Source organism: Calidris pugnax, unplaced genomic scaffold, assembly GCF_001431845.1.
Source record: "Calidris pugnax isolate Ruff unplaced genomic scaffold, ASM143184v1 scaffold183, whole genome shotgun sequence".
Taxonomy (NCBI): Eukaryota; Metazoa; Chordata; class Aves; order Charadriiformes; family Scolopacidae; genus Calidris; species Calidris pugnax.
In genome coordinates, this window is record NW_015090930.1 from 374,822 (window position 1) to 395,154 (window position 20,333).

Below are 20,333 nucleotides of genomic sequence, written 5' to 3' on the forward strand. Positions count from 1 at the left end.
GAAAGAAAAAAAGGTAGAAGCAGGAGGGAAAGTGTAACACTGAGAACAAGCAAGCTGCAACTTCAGCTGGGGGAGGGCAGGGGTCTGCCTAATGTCACTAAACAGATTAATGGCAGAGTAAAGAAGAAAAGAGATTGAGCATCCTTTAGGCAGCACTGGACTCCGTTCACCCACTGACATATTCAGTATCACTCTTTGTCCAAAACCTTTTGAGTCTTGTGGACTAAATTTTCCTGGCTTTTTAAGGACTTTTTTTTTAGAACAAAAACCAAAACCTGAGAAGGTTGGGAAGAATTCCACCTTCACTAGCGCGAGTAAGACTGAAACGTGCCAGCTACTCTGTGAGCATAAAGCAGTTGGAGAGGAATTGACACGTAGTAAAAAAAGTGCCCAGCCCCCTCCACTGCTGGAAGGTCTCCAAAAACACCTTACACCTGGGACATAAATTAGTCTGGAGTTAAGACGTGCCTTTCCCCGGGTCTTTTGCAGTCCAGAGCTAAGAATTAGTCTGTTTGTCTGTAAGCATGAGGAGGCTGAGATTAGAAGCCCAAAGCAGCAGCCGATGACGGCCACTGTCCTGAGGTCCACGACATGTTTTCAGAATTCACTTGCAAGATGACTCTCAGGCATCCCGCTGCACGTCCTTTGGAATTAATTCAAAACTCCTGCCTATGTTTTTGGCATTTTAAACGTCCCTGACAGGTATTTGATGTGGATAAAGCTCTAAGGAAAGCATTTCAGCGCTAAAAAAGTAAACTATTTTGTAGACTAGAAGTGAACGGGCCTGGGAAAAGCAGAACTGTTAAAAATCTTGGAATAAGGAAGAAAACAAAAGCCAAGTAAATGATGCTGAATTAAAAACAAAAAACACAGAAGCACACCAAGCAAAGGGTACGGGATTGACTTACGCATTTGGATCGGAAAAGCAGAACAAGCCGTTTGAGTCTTGAGAAGTGTATAATCAGTCAGCTTCCCATTTTCCCTTACTGCCTGTCCTTAGGCAGTCCATCGCTACTGCCCGGACCGTCTGGGGTAAAGCACGCTTCGTATTTACACATGAGTACATTCTTATCACCAAAAAGGGGTAATATCATACACCAACTGTCTGCAAAGTGTCTATACACATACGTATGACACACACATATACACACATATTTTGATAGTGAATCCCAAAACAAAGTTTCTACACAGGTGCTGTAGCAGGCAAAAAATGCCTTTCATTTCCCAGGGTTTAGAGGAAGTTAATATTAAACAAACATTTTATTATTACTACAGCAAAATAATGTTAAGTGATATTAATGATTAGAAGTCCAAGGTCAAAAAGTGTAAGAGCAATCACATGCTTATCATCTCATCTGCAAGGTAGAGAACACCTGTAAGCTATAGGAAAAATTACAGGTTTTAAAGCCAGGATCCCTCATATCATCTAATCTGACTCCAGCTGCACAAAGAAATAATTTTTCCACTGAGTAGAACCCAATGGTTTCAATGTCATTATGGTCACGGACCAACAGGACAGACCTTTCTGAGAGAAGCTTGCTAGTTTGTGGAAAGTTTATGTCCTTCTGTATATACAATGTCATAATACAAGATAACTTGAAATAAGAATATTTGCCACTGAAATTGTTAAAAAACTTACCTTTTTTAAGGCCTGACATTTCTAACTATAAAAATCTCTGTTAATCTAAATAACTCCTTTATTGCCTTCTGCAAGAAGTAAGCACTTCAAACCCTCTGACTCTTTTTTCCAAGTTTTATGCATTTGTGCAAGGTAAGTTTTCATGACTTGGTATTTATTTTTAAAAATAGCCTTATTAATTCAGTTCTACTTTGAAAGATTCCAGCTTGTTCCCTAAACCACTTCGTGGCATACCGGTACGATCTAAGAGTGAATAGGCAAATAATTCAATGTATATGGCACACATATAGAGATCACACTAATTCTAAACCAATGTCTCAGCTACAAATAAACTAGTAATTTCATTTCCTTCAAGTTAGTATCAAAATCCATTATTGTAAAGCAAGTCTTCCATCATTTTTGCATAAGTGGAATTTAGACTCTCTCATTCCTACAAGGCAGGATGGAACAAGAATTCCCCAGCAGATAAATTTTTACTGAAAAACAGTTTTTTAACATCTAAGCCACCACAGCATTATGGTAATCATGTTCAGTTTCTGCATTACAAAACTTCTTCATTCAAAAAGAGCTACTTTTGTGACATGGATTTTTACCAGCAGAATTAAGTATCTTAATGTTTACATGGATTTTCATCGTTTCCATTACTTCGTGGATATCCATGCTTTGTTTTCATCTCAAATTTAAACATTTTTCCATGTTAAAAAAAAAAAACCCAATCTTTATTGAAGTAATTTTAATGGGACCATTACCTTAAGAAGTTGCTATGATACAAAAGAAATTTTGAAGTACCATTGCCCTGCATTTTGCTACATATTCCAAAGTGAGTCTTTTTCCTTAAAATTACTTTAGATTGACATGTGATTTTTTTTTTGTATCAATTCTATGATCTGCCAGGTTTTATTTCTCTTTGCCATTCCTTTTCCCCTTGTTCCATATACATACATTAATTAAGAAAAAGAAGGACTTGGACACTTTTTCTTCCTTTTTTTTTTTTAACAGAACTTGTAGAACTAGAATAAAACAAATTTGTTATGCATGTAATACAATGAACTATTTTCTGACAAAAAAAAAAAATCTTAACCATCAATTAACAGGTGTTAACTCCAATTTAAACTTAGCCCTTGCAACATTCTATCACATGGCATACTTGTAACATCACTGAAACTAGACAGGTTTTAAGTCCTATACAGGTTACTGGAGAAAGCCAGTAGAGACAGTAATGGGTATACTAAGCCAACTCAAAACAATAAAACTTTCAATCTCAATTCAATTGGAACACATTGGGTTATAAACAAGTGGTATATATCTGGCTGTGTCATGCTGTGTAAAGAACATATAACATAAGTGGAACTATCTCAGTGGTATCAAATAGGGTGCCAAATATCACCAAAATTAAGTCAGCTATGCAACTCAAATGTGTTTTCTCATAAGTGTCCAAAGGATTCCAAAGAAAGGCTAATAAATCTACTTATGTACACAATAAGAGTGTGTAGAATGAAGAGTAAAAACTTACTGTGATCCAGTGAAGCGTTCCAAAATGAGGTTCAAACTAACCAAAACCAAAGACAACTGATTTTTAAAACCTAGGAATATGGGCTTGCTCCCACTGAAGTTCATAGCAAGTGTTGTAGGAATGATCTCTAATACTGCAGTTTAATGTCTAAATCTGTTATTTTTTGGAACAATTCAACTTGGAATGCAGTAGCGTGATATGAAAAGGGTGTTTTGTTTGCAAACTTGGAATGAAATCTGACTTGGACTGGATTGCACAATAAAGAAGCCAGCAAAAGGGAATTTGACACTCACCATTCTGGCAGAAAAACTTAGTTTATCAAAACTAGGAGATTAAAAATACTTTGATATTGTTATTTGAAATTAAAATCGAAAGGAAGAAAACAAAAGTATTGAACTGTGCCAGATTACTGGGATCTTTGGTTAATAAACATTATTACTAGCTTCAAAAACTTTGAAAAAGGTAAAGCTAGTACATAAAAACACTGCAGAATTTAAAAGTCTCATTGGCTATGAAGCAGAAGAACTATTAATCCTTTATACTAGCACGGTTAGATCTCAAACTATCTGTGACAAATCCTGTATTTCTTCTTCTTTCTGAGCTATTACTGAATTAATTGAGAGTTCTCAATCCTTATTCAACACAATGCTTAAACATGTTCTCAACCTTGTACTCATGAGAAAACCTAAATCCTTATCTAAATTTGGCTTTGTTGTAAGTTAAGCATAAGTTTATGACAGAGCGAGCACTCCGGTGTTTTGTTGAACTAGGAACTTGACTTCTACAGATAAGAAGGAATCCCTCTGACTTCTTTTATTCTCACAAGTGCTAAATCCTCAGTTTTATCAGGTCACAGTTGTATGCCTTTAGCAAAATAGGGATAACAGTTATTTGAGAGCAAGAGCTATCCATTACTCAAGGATAGTACATACGGAGAGGAAAATGGAAAATGGAAAAAAGCATAGCATGAATCAGATTCCTAACCTATTAGTACAGAATACTACAATTAGCATATTTTAATTATTATTACCATAAGCATATATAGAGAAGATTAAGAGGATCAAAATTAAGTTTGGATAGTACATTTGTGCTAAATTCAGCCAGATACTAGCAAATATTTATATTAAGGATTAACTTTGTACTATGGGAGTTAATACACTACATACGAAATCTGAAATGCAGCACTGGGTTTGGAAATATCTGTTGATCAAATGAAGTACTATGGACATTAATGTTTTGCTCACTCTTCTTTAGCAATATGTCTTAGTCATGACTTGGCAATTCAATGATCATGAAGTCTTGATCTGTTTCCTGACCTACCAGTCAAAGCAAAGTGGAAGAACGGCTGTTTCAATGAAGTGGATGTTCTTTCAAGCTGAACTGAGAGGAAATCATCATGTCTGTTTGTGACGACTTTTGGTTGCCATCGATCAAGACAGAGCGAATTCAATGACCTAAAGGTAGAAGGATCTACCACGTGCTAGTAATTCCTTGAGTTAGTTAAACCTACTGTAGTACATTCCCCGACAGCATCACAAAAACATGCTGGTTAATAAGAAAATACTTCTCCTGTTAATCGATGACATCATTTGCAAAGTGGAAGGCAGCATATATTAGCAATTCACTACAAAATAAAAAATAAAACCTTTACCCTAATAAAGAGGATCTTCTCTCCAACTCTGTATCTTCCTTGTGAAAGACGCTCCACACAGAACTTATTAGGACATTTACAAGGTGGATCTTCAGAAATGTGTTTAACCTGAAAAACACAGAAATTATTAATAGAAACTGTTTTAAATAACACGTGTAGCAAAACATTCAGGAAGACATTTGCCATAATACAATATCACTAATCTAAATCTTCATTGATTTTTTTTTTTAGTTTTTCTTAATATTTCTGTAATCCCAGACAATGGTGTTTCCAATATCAAGAACAATTTTACAGTTATGATGAGGTAAAAATAGAGACAAGTGTCACATAGTTCAACATAAAATTGGCACCATTTAACTGAAGTCAAACAGTTTGTTAATTTGAGTTCAGCCTCAAACTTTCATAGATGTGTTCTCAGTATTTTATGGTGAATCAGCTCTACTGTCAAAGTGCTAATATAACTGACAGGCAAAATGAAGATTCACAGATTTGACAGAGTTGGAAGGGACCTCTAGAGATCATCTAGTCCAATTCCCCTGCTAAGCAGGATTGTCATAATGATGTATTTTCTCTTCTAAATAAACGTAGTAAATACAAAAACATCTTGCTTATCAATAAAAGGCCCTTCCCAATTCCTTCACTTGGCATTTTCAAATAGTGCGCTTACGCCTTAAAAAAAATATACAGAGAATACTGTGACATAATCACAAATCCATGCCAAGATGCTCCCCAGTATTGCTAACTACCCTTTGATGATATCCATCTGGGGGCATTAGTGCAATCAAGGGTAATTTAAAGGGGCCTCAATAGTACTCTACTTTATCATTGTCAGTTTTCTTGGACGAATGCTGACCTAGTATGTCAACAACGCAAAACGCTGGGGGAAACTTCCTACAGGTTTTTTCCACTTTGAACAATATTCCAAAGACCTTTTCAAATCCAGTTTGTAACCCCAAACCTGTAAAAATGGTTTGAGAAATGACTGGGAAAGAATATTCTCAGAACAGCTAACAAATCAAAGTCTTAAATTGTTTCAGAAAAAAATCCAAACAAACAAAGCAAAGGCACTCTGATAGGTGTTTTGGTTATCTTCAATAAATGAACAAGAAAGGCTCCTGAAGAACAACAAATTTTTTGAGATCTGCTTTTAGAAAAAAGTTATAGCATGTTAAATAAACTAGAAATAAATTAAAAGTTAACCATACCATGTTTCTATCCTAGAATGGGGAGCAAAAATGCTTTTGAAACTAGCTAACTAGCCCTGTTGACCAATTTAAAGATGGCTTCCCAATTATTTCTGAAATTGTTCAGTGTTGTTATCTGAATAACTTTTTTACTTCATGGAACAATTTTTTATAATTATCATCTTTTTTTTTAATAAGGGAATGATATTTTTGTGAAAAAATTCATTTTAAAATAGCACTTATCAGAGGAACTCTATATATATTTTACTTGAGATGCATTTTTGTGTGTATCAGACAAGTTGTCTTTAGTTTGAATGTACAATCACTGAATTGTTTTAAGATTTATTCCATTTTCCATTTATTCCAATTATTCCATTGCTTTTTATGACTGTTAGCCTCCATTTCTGGAGAATCAAACTATTTAGAAAGTTAGCGTACAATAGGAATAACTTATATGAAGTCAGTGGTAGATAACTTAAATCCAAGTGCAGGTTGCTCCACCTGCATTTCAGAATGTCTCCACCTCTGGAGACATTCTGAAATTTGAAGCTGAAAAAGGACAGTGTGAACTATGCCTAAATAACCACATCTACTAGGGTTCATCTAAGCAAGCAAAAACCCAGAGTAGCCAGACATCACAGTTTCAGGGTTGTTTTGAACTGTGTAAGCAAAACAGAGCCTTCATAGTTCTGTGGAGAATGAAAGCCAACAGATTTATACTGGTGTAAAACAGAGGATAATGAGACCTTCACTGCTGATCCTGCTATTGAAGGCTTCCATTACCTTACTATCCCAAAGGACGCAGAACTATTATTGAGTGGAATTTGGAAATCAAATAAGGAAGCAGAGGGAAGAATTATATCCTATTTTATTTTGTGTCTGGACTATATGAGCACTGCAGCTATTTTATGGTGTGAGTGTCTGGGGCAGTGTGGGTCAGGAATCTAGCTGGATGAATTCCACTCTGATTCTATCCCTACTACTTTCTAAATTAAAGGAGGTGGTTGGAGACAACCTTCATACTCCCTCTTCTGTTCCTACAAGATCCGCAATCACCACCCTCCTTCCACACATAACCGTTCTTTCTTAATTCTGTTGAAACATAAATAAGTGGTTTTGCAAAGCTAGGAAAAAATACAAGATGTAAAAAACCTTAAATGCAATTATTTGCATCAAATAGTACAATGAATTTCAATAAAATGAACGAACATTATATTCCATCTGCTCTTTGTAACAAAAAAAGTGGCACATGGATTTTTCAAGAAGTGCTTTGTAACTCCCAGGTGGCACATCTACCTTGTAATATAGCGGTTACTATAGTAACTCCTTCTTTTTATAGAATATATTTGTACTTTTCAAGTTTAACCTCTTCATCGTCTCAAAATGTGTCCTTTTCATCTGATTCCAGCTGTTTCAAATGAACCCCTCTAGGGTTTGCAATAGAGAAATGAACACTACAGTATAGTGCAAAGAGTCTAATGAAATTCAAAGCAAGATACTTTCTTTCTAATAATGAGGAGAAAACACTTGCTTTTCTACTACACAATAAACATGCAGAACAGCAGCATAAAAAATTAGGCTGAGATAACGTATAAGTGTTTGTTAACAATCTCTACAAGCCATTATGGGCCAAATCTCCTAGTCCTGACTCAGTCCTTTCTCAGACAAAACACTAAGTGGGAGCTGATGAATAAAAAGCAAACAGAAAAAGAAAGCACAGTAATAAGAAGGGAACTTGGCCCTAAGCACAAAGCTAGGCTAAACTGCAGATCTCCTACACAGTGAGACATTTTTTCCAAACTTCAGGCATAAATAATTGTGGTCAAAAATAAATTAACTCTATCAGTCTGCAAATCTTTAGAATACAGTCAGATGTTAAACTCAGGCTTCTGTGTGCTTTGCAAGTAAGTGTATACCAGAATGGGTCAGATAGGAAAAAACCTTCCTCCCTCAACTTACAGCATCATCCAACAGTTTCCCTGTGCTCTTTTTCCCCGGAGACTTTGTTGGTGACGGTGAAGGAGACGGGAGGGGGGCTGAAAGTGTTTCCTCTTGTTCAATTTCTTTTTCCAACTTTATTAATCCAGGAGGCTCCACCCCAAACCTTTTGGAAACATGGAAACAAATTATAGTCCTTATACAGCATTACGCATTGTAAAACAAAAGAGTGGCAAGAATTTATAGTTTCTGTATTGCACTATTATACAATAATGGAATGCTACATACATTAGGAAACATGTATAAAATACCTCAATCATTAATGCCATCCTTCCAAATTAATACAAAAAATGAATTTAGATGGAAACTCTCAGTGGATGAAACTTACAGGAAATACAGGGGTTTTTTTCAACTTTTCTGTCTGACAACATATAAATTGGTGAATGACTAACGCATGAACAACACTAGGCCTCAAAAATTGCTATACCATGCAGGACAGATTCAAGTTCAACACATTCCCTTTTTTTTTTTTTAATTTTCTAAATAACATCCTTTCAAATAACATGACAACTTTTGTTTTGTGTTAGTATTTTTCAAAGAAATCCAGATGAAAAGGGATTATTGGTTATCCTGGTCTCAACTATTGCACTGAATTTATAGATGAATCAATTGAGACGTGGCCAATATTTTTTCAGAAGTGGCTAACGCTTTTTCTAACCAATTTTTAACATCCAACTTCAGGTCTCTGTTTCCAGTGGCAAAACAGTTGTAGCTCCAACTAAAACAAAATCCGCGCAGCTTTGAGAAGGAGCGTGTCAAACAGAGCACTTGGAGAGCGATGCTCTCTAAAACAATGCCTGCTTTTAAAGCTTTAAGGCAAGTGATTAAGTCAGTATCTCCCAGCAAGCAGCAGAGCTTGGACAGATGTCAGAAGCATAGAAGCCCATCCTATTTTCCTGATCACTGATAATTCCCCTCTGTTTTTTTTCTTTGCCAACTCTGAACAAAACCCAGGAGAAGAGAAAGATTTCCTTTTTCAGAGAAGGACTTCAGCTTGGAAACGTTATCATGCCAGGTAGGCTTCTCATAGCAAACTACTTGCATAAATGAAACCATATTTTCTTTTGTTGTAGAAAAGTCCATAGCCCAGATGCAGAGCTACGCTGGCTTTTCTAGACAAAGATCTGGACACTACAATATTGAGCACTAACAAATATATTATGAAAATCTAAGTTAAATATCACAATAATGTTAAAAGTGTACAGAGAAAGGGCATAAGCACATATATTATCTTTTGTATTTTTATAACAACTTTTAATTTAGTCACACTACTGCCTAGAAAATTAATTTAGAGCAAACCAAGAACCAAATCTGTGCTTGTATTGGCTTCTAACTGGTGCAGTCTGCCTAATGAAAAGTCATCCAACATTGAAGCAAGCACTTATATACAATCCATTTACTTCCTGTCTGTCTGCAGATGCCGACAGGCTGTAAATCATTAAATTCCCACCGGGCTCTAAGCCTACACCTGCATGCAGCCTTACTCATCAAATAAAACTCTTCCACTCTAAGCAACGCTCCCTCTTTGCTTCCGCTGCTTTTCATAAACTCCAATGTTTGTCATTGTGACAGACTTTTAAAGTTCTCTGTATTTCCAGTATTTTGAATTCCTCTGGTGAGGAGTTGAAAAATAAAACAAATGAACAAACATACAAAAAGGTTTTTTCCACATATCTTATCAACCTGAAGCTAAGTTGCTGGAAAGCTGAAATGGTAAAAAACACATCTTTTTGTGGGAGGGGTAGAGGTGCAAATTCTAGTCTGGAAGGTATGCTGAGAATTTCCTTTTCTGCTTATTTCTAGCCTGCCTTCTCATAGCTACAAATGAAGCAGCATTGGACTGTAACATGATCTCCAATAGGCTTCTTAGAGCACCACTTCCCATTTCTACCAAGGAAAAATTGAATACAATAGCAGAAAGACCTCGAAATCATTCAACAGTAATTTTAAAAGACCTGTGGGGGTTGTTTAACCCCCCAGAGTTTAATAGTTACCCAAGAACTTCATTCTTTCTGCAGAAAAGATAATTTAGCTGTTTTCCGTTGTATAATCTCCCTTTAAACACGCACACAGACAGCACATATACATCTATTTGAAAATAATTACATTTTCCATGAAGTCTTGATTACGAAGATTATACAGATTAAACCAGTGATCAATTCTGTTCTTGCATGACTTCATTTTAAATGATTCACTCTGACTTCAAAATACTTTGGGAGAATGCTGGACCTGTGCAAGCCACTGCAATAGACCTGTGTATTATCAACGTCCAATTTCATCCTCTAGGACTCTTCCCTCATTCATAAATGTTCTCCCTCTACCCACATGGTATCTGCCAGTGCACACAATGGCACATTTTAGCTATTGAATTTCACCGATCACCTGAACAACTGAAATCCAGGACAGTTTATCAGGTTATTCTATTTTTATTAATACCTGACCTTTGAAATGCTATTCTTTGAGCCAAACGATCACACCAGTTTTCCACTCACTGGTCCATCCATCCAGTCCATCTCTCTCTAATTTGGCTAAAAGAACACTACGACACAATACGCTAAAAGCACTGCTAAAGCACAGATAGATTATCACCTGTCTCCCCTCATCTACTGAGTATCTGCTGAATAGGTTCAAGTTTAGCAGAACAGAGCTCAGTTCTATCTCTGCCTCAAACAAAACCCTTTCCCACTCACTTATGCCTCAATGCCAAGCCTATTTTCATTAGGAAGACAGACCTTGGTTGATTTATGGGAGTTAGAGACCCTGAAGACTATCTAGCTGAGCAAAGAGTGCCAGGAGTTGACTGCTTGTGACAAATAAACCACTTTGAACATACCCTTCTGCTTCTAAAACAGAAAAGGAAAAGAAAAGTAAGAAATTATCCAGTGTCTCTTACTCTTTTCATTCTTTAAAAGCCTATTGAGGTATCTTTACAAAGATCTCTGCAGCTCCTGTTCTGGGAAGCAGACCCCTAGGACTGTCAACAGACCCAGTTTGCTTTACAAAGCAAGTGTACGTTGGATTTATCTCCTGTTTAAAACAGGGCAATGACAATGTCAGTTTGATGTGCTCTTTTCTACGCTTAGTGGAGGCAACTATATATTCTCTTTTTCCATATAGTTCTAGTGTACCACATCTCAGGCAAATATAGCATCACGTATTTGCTTTTCAATTATATTAACCTGATGTTTCCCTTCAACGGTTTTTGCACACCTTGGAAAGGTACAAGATTATAAATGGGGTTTTGTTCGTTTCAAAGAGATATTAGAGCATAACGACAAACATGTGTTATTTGACCCCTAAGGTATAAACAAAAATAAAATACTGTAACATAAATATAATATATAAAATACATTACTGATACTTGGTAATATACATGTATTATAAATAAAAAAAAAATATTTTAAAGGTAAAAGGATAGATACACATAATAAATGAAAACATGGGGCATTTATTGGTTCAGTATTTGTTTTCATTTGGTACAGAGAACATCTGAGGCGTGGAAGCTTAAAAAAAAAGACCAATATGAAGAATAAGAGTCTTTCTTAATTCCCATGTCGATCTGTTGAGAAATTAAATCTCATTGGAAAATGAGATTATAAATTAATCAACTGTAGCAGAATCCAACAGTGTGTTCCCTGATGAAGCTGGGTACTGTCAAGTAATCAAGCTGAGACAGATATTCCTGACAGCTACGCCCTGGGCGTAGGGTCTTTGGATGCCAGGAGGTCTATCCTCCCAAGCTGGGGACCTTGAAAGCCAAGTTGTTCTGCTCAGGCAAATTGAGATTTGTGAAAATCAATTTCATCAAGCACCTACAGATCAGAATACTTTCTTATTCATGGAAAGTTAAATATTTTTTTATTTTGCCATGTTGGACTGAATCCAGGTTTTAGAGATAAGAAAAATCCTGCAAACTGGAAAACAGCTCTTTTTCTAGCCAAGGCTATTCCTTTGCAAGCTTCCACTGACAGCAAGTGGTTTTCTGAAGCTTGACCAAGAGGCAAATTTCTACTTGAGCAGCTTCCCAAGTGAGCTGCACTCACAAAATATCAATATCCATAGTGCAGTTGTGAGATGAAAATGCTAGTTCTTAGTCTAGGGATAAACAGGAATCTCCACATCGATTGTAAGCACAAGGAATTCTTCTGAAATTCATGAAACTATTTGAATAGGAAGGCACTCCAGTTTGATACACATGGATGAATGCAACTGCAATTTAAATGCAAGACAGGGCAGCAGCACTGCTATTCATACATTTTGTGGCAAATCTTATATGCTAGGCTGGTTAAATCTGCATCTGCCAAACAGGAAAAAAAAAAAAAAATCACGTTCTAATTACTGTCATTTTGATTGCTTAGCAAAAGTCACTGCTGTCTTGACATCAAAGATAATGCTGCAATGTATTGAAGGTCCAGCCTCCCTAGAATCATCTGACAGAGACAGAACACAGACTGTTAACTCAATTCTTGTACTGATTCTGTTGGTGAAAATGAGAGCTAAGTTTATTTAAATAAGTAAGGTAAGAGTCAATATTGCTTCCATTAGATTTATGTCATGTGAAGATCAATTTATTATCAGTAAAGTTAATAAAATCTCAGTTGTTTATAGAGAAATCTGACTGTTAGAAGGAGAAACAGCTGAGAAACCTTAATTTAGAAGAAAATTATCAACTCTTCCCCCTTCCTAATATGAGGATAGCCAACAAATACCTCCATTGAGGTGAGGGTACAGAGATTTTATTGTATTTGTTATCAACAGCCCACAAGATATTCTTGAGTGACATCAAGCCAAGCATTCTCCTTGAACCTAATGAGCGTAAAAATTACCTTGAGATGTGCTGATTTGGTAAGTCTCTCAATAGCCTCTGCTGTCAAAAATGTAAATATTTCTGCATTCTTCAAATATTTTCACCTACCTTGCTGCAATCCTTCCGAGTTCCAGCAAACAAAGGCATACTTCTCTTGGCTGCTTGTGGAGAACTGGAAAAGCAAAATGAAGACAGAAAACATTTATAAATAAAAGCTATTTTAAAGATCTTAGTGATGAATGGAACCTAATCATCCACATCTCTAAATCTTGACTCAGATAAAACCTGGTTTTATTTGGCTTGCAGTGGAGTTTACTGAAATAAAAAGGATGGGATTGAGGAGTGGTTCTCAGAGTGCAGATGATTAAGGAAACTCCCATTTAGTTATCCTTTAGCTCCTTTGAAAATACCATTCTAAATCTAAATCACTGAGTAATTATATGGGCTATTTGGTAACCTGCAAGCAGTTCATAACTATTTAAAAATAATCAAGAGCTCTGCCAGAACACTAAACTAGTAGAACGTCAAAAATAAATTAATAATATTAGAGTTATGCTTTTCTTTCCACAAACTAAGAGAATTCCTATCCATTAGATCACTATTTTCCTTAACTTATTTAAATCACAAAAATAACAAAATTGTACTAGCAAAGAGGTATCTCATTAAAAATTTGGTCCTGAATTTGCTATACATTTACTCTTAAAGCAAATATGAAACTAGAAAACTTCAGGATTTCAGCTCATCATAGAAAAAAATCTCAACCAAACAAAAAAAACTTTTCTTCTGTATATATCCACACATATATGCAAGTTTTCATGCCTGAATTCCACACAAGACCTGTAGTTTTGAAGCTTCAGAACCAGCTGCAACACAGCATGAACTTCTCATTAAGAAACACCACCACAATCCAAGGCAATTCTTTCTTTTTTCCCCACAATTTAGACAGGTAATTTTCTGTAGAGAGTACAGCAAAATATATAAGCAAAATCAAAATCAATAGATGAGGATAGGCCTGTGGCTGTTTGCATAATCTACTCCCCAAAAGTCCAAAAAGAAGAAAGGAAAAAAGATGAAAAAAGATATAAGGAATTATGAATGCATTGCCATCTTCTCTCCAGAAATACCTATTGCAGTAAAATCCTCATGTTGTGGATAAAACTCAGGTTTTATTAGCTTATTAGTTTTATCAGTTTAGAAACTTCCACAACCATCAAAAGATTTTTACCTTATACTTTAGATTGAATTGACACCACCAAATTCTTGTGTGAATATTTGTGTAAATCAGAAAAATATAAACAACAACAAAATTGATTTGTTTAGAATGAGTTACGGTCAAAACATCTGCTGTATAAACATTTTGGTTGTCTAGAGACTCACCTAACTCAAATACATGAAGAAAGAAAATACCATACCTGAAAAAGATATTTTAATGTCTAGTTAAAAAAAGCAATTGCTTTGTCCTGCGTTGTACATATAAGACTCAGGAATAAGAATCCACACACTTACACATCTCTAAAAACTAATGCCTGCTGGGGCAGATCTTCCACTTCTACAACTTCAACTTCCAGGTCCACTGACTTGAATAAAAGTATAGCAAGTTGTACGAGTTGAACGCTCATCTCAATGACTTTTACTAGGTATCATTTACTATCTGTAGCACTTTGAGATGTATGCATTCTTCTCCTCTAATCTCATCCAAATATATTTCCAGAAGTGAAAACTGCAGAGCGTGAAAACTAAAATGGCACTGCTCTAGAACAAGTATTTTTTAATCCTTCGGCTGTCTTTATAATCTGAATAACAAGATGCGGACTTGGACATTCAGTATTCAGTATCTCAATATTCTTCCTTGCTGCAACACAGTGATTTTATGAAACATTTAACCTTCACTAATAATCAGTATTTTTAAAGTGTTACATTCATGACTCCAGAAACATATTCTGTTGCTTCAGTTCTAAACCAGTTGGGACTGCCCCAAAATAAAACCTGATTTAAAGAAATAAGGCATCCTCCAAAATCAAAATGGAATAATCTGGTTTGGGAATACACAAAGGGAGTCTAATATCTCTTAACTGCAATTCACACGTGTAGACATCTGAATAACTTTTGGAAAGCAGGAGGAAAACAGAGGCTCAAGTAACATTATGTGCAAAAAGATCTGCAAATAAAATTGGAAGAGGATTTGATTAAGAAAAGTAAAATGTTTTTCTATCAATGCTTAAAGCTCCTCTGCTCAACCAAAATTCAAAGTCCTTTAGCAAATCTGACCCAACATAATCTAGACGTTTCATGCATTTCACATCGAACAATGTGACACAGTGAAATCATTGTTAGAGGATGAAGAGCTGTGCAGGCAATAACCAACCACAAAAACAAATATCTGGTCATCTGATAAGATGGTGACACAGTGCTTCTAACAAGAAAATGTTAGCATTCCTGAGGACTATACCAGCATACATATTCAGGAACTTCAGAGACAAACAAATATTATTTTGTACACTGCAATGCCCACTGGAAATAATTTAGATTCTCAAACCAAAATTTTCTTTTTATTTTTTTATCCCCCATAGTGGGCTACCACCTCACAAGAAAATGGTCAAGACTTAGAGCAAAAGCCAGAGAGACAAGATTACATTTCCATACCTATCTTGGTCCCAAACATTCAGTACAACTTTAAACAAGCAAATCAGACCATTGTCTTTTGGAACAAATAGCACTTTTAAGTGCCTTCATTTCTTATTACTTATTTTGAGATACTTTTTGTCTCATGCTATTCCAAAATAAGTGATTACAGTCATTTTCAAAAGGCTGCTCCTAAGCTTTTACACAAAAAAAAGCGCTACCTTAGGCTTTTTTCTACCTAGAGTACAGAAAAAGAAACGTTTCTTACACTTCCTTTTTTAGATTTTACTTATAGAAGTTGAGTTAATATTTTTGAACCACTTCAAGATCAGATAGAAGAGATGGCAAAAACTCTTTCAAAGGCACTACATAGCATCAAAATCACTTCTTTCATTATTTAAATTAAGTATTCCACTAAAACAGAAAATCTGTATAAGTCCTCATAATCCTCATTTAAATTCTCACTGTACTGCAATTTAAATTCACATTTACATTCTGACCGTACTGTGGTTCCTGGCTAACTACACTACATACATGTAAACAGTTTTATAAACATGTAATTGCACACATATATATCTGGCAATAAGTAATCATTGACGACTACAAACAATTCATTCTGAGGGGATTGGCTAACGAGCTCAGGTTGAAATGCAACACCCGTGCTGATGGTATTCTGTTGTATCCAGTGGGAACTACAGCCACCATTCTCTGAATTACTTAAGATAATCTAGAATAGTTACGTTTCAGTAATAGGCACCACCTCAACTTTCTGACCTGACCAGTTACTTCATCCCAGATCTCCAGATATGGCAAACAGACATTTGCTAAGAACCACATTTTCTGTAATTGTAGCAATTTATATGCAGTAAGACATAGTAAGTACTGGAAGCTGGAAAAATAATTTGAGAAACCATCTTCATTCTATCTATAGCCATATACACAATTCACTGCGCATCATTTAAAATCTACAGTCAACAATTCATTTCCACAACAGCGCTGCTGTATGCTCTGAAGAATTCAAAGAAAAAGCAAAAGTAAAGATTTCTCTAACGCTTCTATGAGGTAAGTAGTGTTATTATCCCCATCTTATACATGGAATTAAGGTATAGGTATTAAATAGAAAAAAAGCACACCTATCCCTGCCTGATCTCCAGTTGAGTTTCCTAATCCTACGTTTTATATGAAATCAAAGCCAACACAACTAGTGATTCCATTGCAAGGTCTGGTATGGATCCTCCTGCTGCATGTCTTTATCACATAGTTCCAACATAGTCACTTCTTCCAATGCCATTCAGTAGCAACATCAAAATAGCATCTTACACCACTCTCCAAACACCTTCAGATCTTTGCAACAAATGAGGCATGTGAGGAGAAAATAACATAGCAAAAGTTTCTTTCACTTCATGAACTATACGATACCAAGATATTGGCAGAGCAAGGTCCATCCTAAAGATAACACAGCTCTTTTCAGGGAAAAATGGCCCATGACCACATGACAAGTTGATAGGTGTATCATAGCAGTTAAATGACTTAACTAATGGAGTATAGCCAGCCATAATTATAGCCCAAGTACTTCACTTTGCAGCATTAATACATTTTTGTATGCAATTTCCTGTAATTTTTCACTTTCATATATAGAAGAAAACAATATTCCTGGAGAATCACTGGCCAGTCCTCCCCTATCAAACCTTAGCAAGGTGAACTGTCTGAGTAGGCGACTATAAACAAGTAGCAATTTGTAAATGTAGAAGACATGTACCCTACACAGATCTACTGCAAAGATAAATGGAAATATCCACCTTGCCAGAGAATCTTACTGGTTATTTTGCTTGACAAGAGACCAATGTGAAGATTTAGAAATAGTGTACACAAGTCCAGTTTATTTCATGTGTCCTGACAGTGACATACCTTTTTGCTTTCCATCTCATTAATTTCAAATCCTTCTTATCTGCTGTCCTCATTGCCTGCATCTTTTCAAGCTACTTCCAGCCATCTTTTTTAACAATCCTTCCTTTTCAGCTCCTAGCCAGCTTTTCTCCCTCTTCCTCTTTGGCTATAACTTCTTTCTCCACACTGCTTCCACCTTGTTGCTGCCCCTTTCTCCTTTTACATAGAGGGCTCCCTTCTCTTGATCACTCATCCCTTGTTCTCCTTCTTTGTACTTTTTTTGTTTGTTTGTTTTCCTACCTACTGTCCATCACATTCCTGCAGCCTTCACCACCTCCTTCCCCAGTGCCTAGATGTTTCCAGGAGAAGCAGAGGAGGAACAGCCTCTGCTTTCACCGCTGATCAGCCCCTGGGGTTGTGAGGCTACAGAATGTACCCTGCACATGGAGACCATGTGTCTGCTGAGCACATTTAAAATTAGAGTGTTCACAATAAGAAACGTGAGTGGTTTGGTTTGGGTTTTTTTTTGCTTGTTTTTATTTTTTTTCCCATTAAATTAGCAGAATGCCCAACCACGATACAGGAACAAACTTCTTACACCTCCCTGCCAAGTTTCAAGCCTTGGCTTTTAACATTTTTCTAAGCCATTACTAGTGGAGGCAGTTTTAATTTTAAACGTAAACTTTTAGGGACCTCAGGCATAGCTGAATCAAAAAAGTGAATATGATTTCTGCTTTTAAAGCATTTTTAGCTCACTAGAAACAAAGAGATTTTTCTGAAGGAGTTCAGTATTTTTTACCACAGGCGTCCGAGTGCCTTCTGAATTCACACACGTTTAGGGAAGGTTTTTCAACAGGTTGATCCTTTGATCCTTCTTCCTATTGTCTTTCACTTTCTTCTTTAATACTTCTGATCCCACAGTAGTCTTTTTTTTCTTTTTTAACACTGCTTTGACAACACTTACTCTGTTCAACTTATCCCAAACATATCCCTTGCTTCTGCATGGAAGAGCTATACTAGGACATTCTTAAAGCAAGGAGCTGTGCTCCCCAATTCCCCATTTCAGCACTATCATGTATGGGAGTCTCAACACAACTAATGTTTCAGACACAGTAAATCTATGGATAGTAAAGAATTCATCTAGAATGAATATAGAGATCATCTAAGCACTGATAATTTACTGGAATTCAATAATTTAAGATGTTAATCCCATGGTAATAACACAGTGTCCAGGATGCTTTTATAGTCCTCATAAGGAGACATATTCAAAAACAGTATGAGTTGTTTAGTAAAATGTTGTGAAACACGAGACAAAGCCTTATTATGATGCAACTACATGCAAAATTTAACACACTTAAAAGCTGTAAATGTGTCACTGCGAAAGAACAGTGAAAATGTACTTCTGTCTTGTAACATGAAATCAGATATATTAGAAAATTAAAAAAATCATTTAACCCATGCATAAAATGTTTTAAGCAATCAACATTTGAGCGTTGGGTGTTGTTTTTTTTTAAAAAAAACCTTAAAAAACACCATATTAGATTAGAGATTGGAGGTTTTTGTGTTTAAGTCTAATTATTTCCACTGAAACGCCAGATGCCTTTGCTTAGGGAACCTGTCCATTAAACTCTATAACCAGTAAGTTGCATCAAAAGAAGTCCATGTCATATATTGTGTGTACACACGCACAGTTACAGAATATACAAGCACAAAACATCAATACAGCAGTATCATCCAGCAACTCCCCAAACAAACAACACACATTAGCATGCTGGCACACTCGGTTGCAAACCCTTTTCTTGTCGGGTGGAGTCTTTATCATAGGAGAGGTGCAGAATATTCATTGGTTCCAAATCCTATAAGCATCCAACAACACTTCATTACCAACAAAGAGTTCATAACGTATGCTTTAAGTTCACTTAACTAAAGCAAATCATAGAAATTCTTACCATTCCTACTATTTGGCCAAGCAGAGTTTTCTTCAAATATTGCACTCTTCAGGCTTGAGCACCCTAATTACAAATATCTCCATCAAGAATGCTTTTACAAGTTGAACTACCATAGCTATGTGGATCTGCTGCCCTAAAACCTACAAAGGGGAACTTGCAAAATATACCTATCATGGGAACAGAGGAGTTACAAGCAGAATTACTTCTCTTAGATTGAAAGGAGTTAGCTCGTTATGTTCCAGGTCCAAGATATGAAACAAATTTTCAACTCTGATATAGCTAAGAACCCCATTCTAAGTATGTCTCAAGATTTGCCCAGATGATGAAAGTTTGAACTTCAGATCATAGTTTTTTGTATCAATAAAAAGAATTTCTTCTTCTTTAAATACACAAACTATAAAAATAACAATTAAGAAAAGCATGCCAAATTGGTCAATGAGTGCAGGAAGCACACAAAGTCCTGCATAGCATGTTGCTATATTTGTTACAGATGTTAGTGTTTTTTCCTGCAGCTCACTAAACAGGCACAGGATCCACCTTTTCTTTGCAGAGGCATTAACGCTGAGACTTTACTCCCGTGTCTCTGCATTGAGATCAGTGCAAAGGGCAAAATACGTATCGATTGCTACCAGTCAGATCTGGTTGTATTATAAATCTTTACAGAAAACTATATTTCCAATTTGTTTGTATTTTAAACTATGTTAAAGCATCATCATATTCAGCAGGACAAAATGCATCATATTGCAGACTACTAACCACAAGTTAGCACTACAAGTGTGTTGTTTTCAAACTTTGAAGTACTGATCTCTTTCAAGGATCTTTAAAGTAACTCTATGGACTGGAAGGCATAATCATATCTACCACCATAACAAAAGACCACTTTTTTTCCTTCTATTTATTTTGAAGAAAGATTTTGATTGTTTTCTTGTTTAGCTCAGCTGGACAGCCCAAATCCAGCAAAGCAGTTGAACCCATACTTAACTTTAAATAATTAAATCAGTCCACAAGTGATGAACAAGGACACAGAAGTGACATGAGTGGGTCTACTCACTTTCTCATCTGGATCATCCCTAGAATGTTAAC

General features: G+C 35.9%; 1 protein-coding gene across 4 annotated transcripts in view; it reads right to left on the reverse strand.

Moving 5' to 3' along the window:
• Positions 1-20,333, reverse strand: part of GAS2 (growth arrest specific 2) — a 94,449-nt gene that overhangs the window by 33,490 nt on the left and 40,626 nt on the right. For all 4 annotated transcript variants that reach the window (XM_014951631.1, XM_014951634.1, XM_014951633.1 and 1 more), the window contains exons 5-7: positions 12,901-12,964; positions 7,947-8,091; positions 4,804-4,911 (exon numbers count right to left, since the gene is read on the reverse strand). In XM_014951631.1, coding sequence (XP_014807117.1) covers positions 4,804-4,911; positions 7,947-8,091; positions 12,901-12,964 — 317 coding nt within the window. The remainder of the gene's footprint in view (positions 1-4,803; positions 4,912-7,946; positions 8,092-12,900; positions 12,965-20,333) is intronic.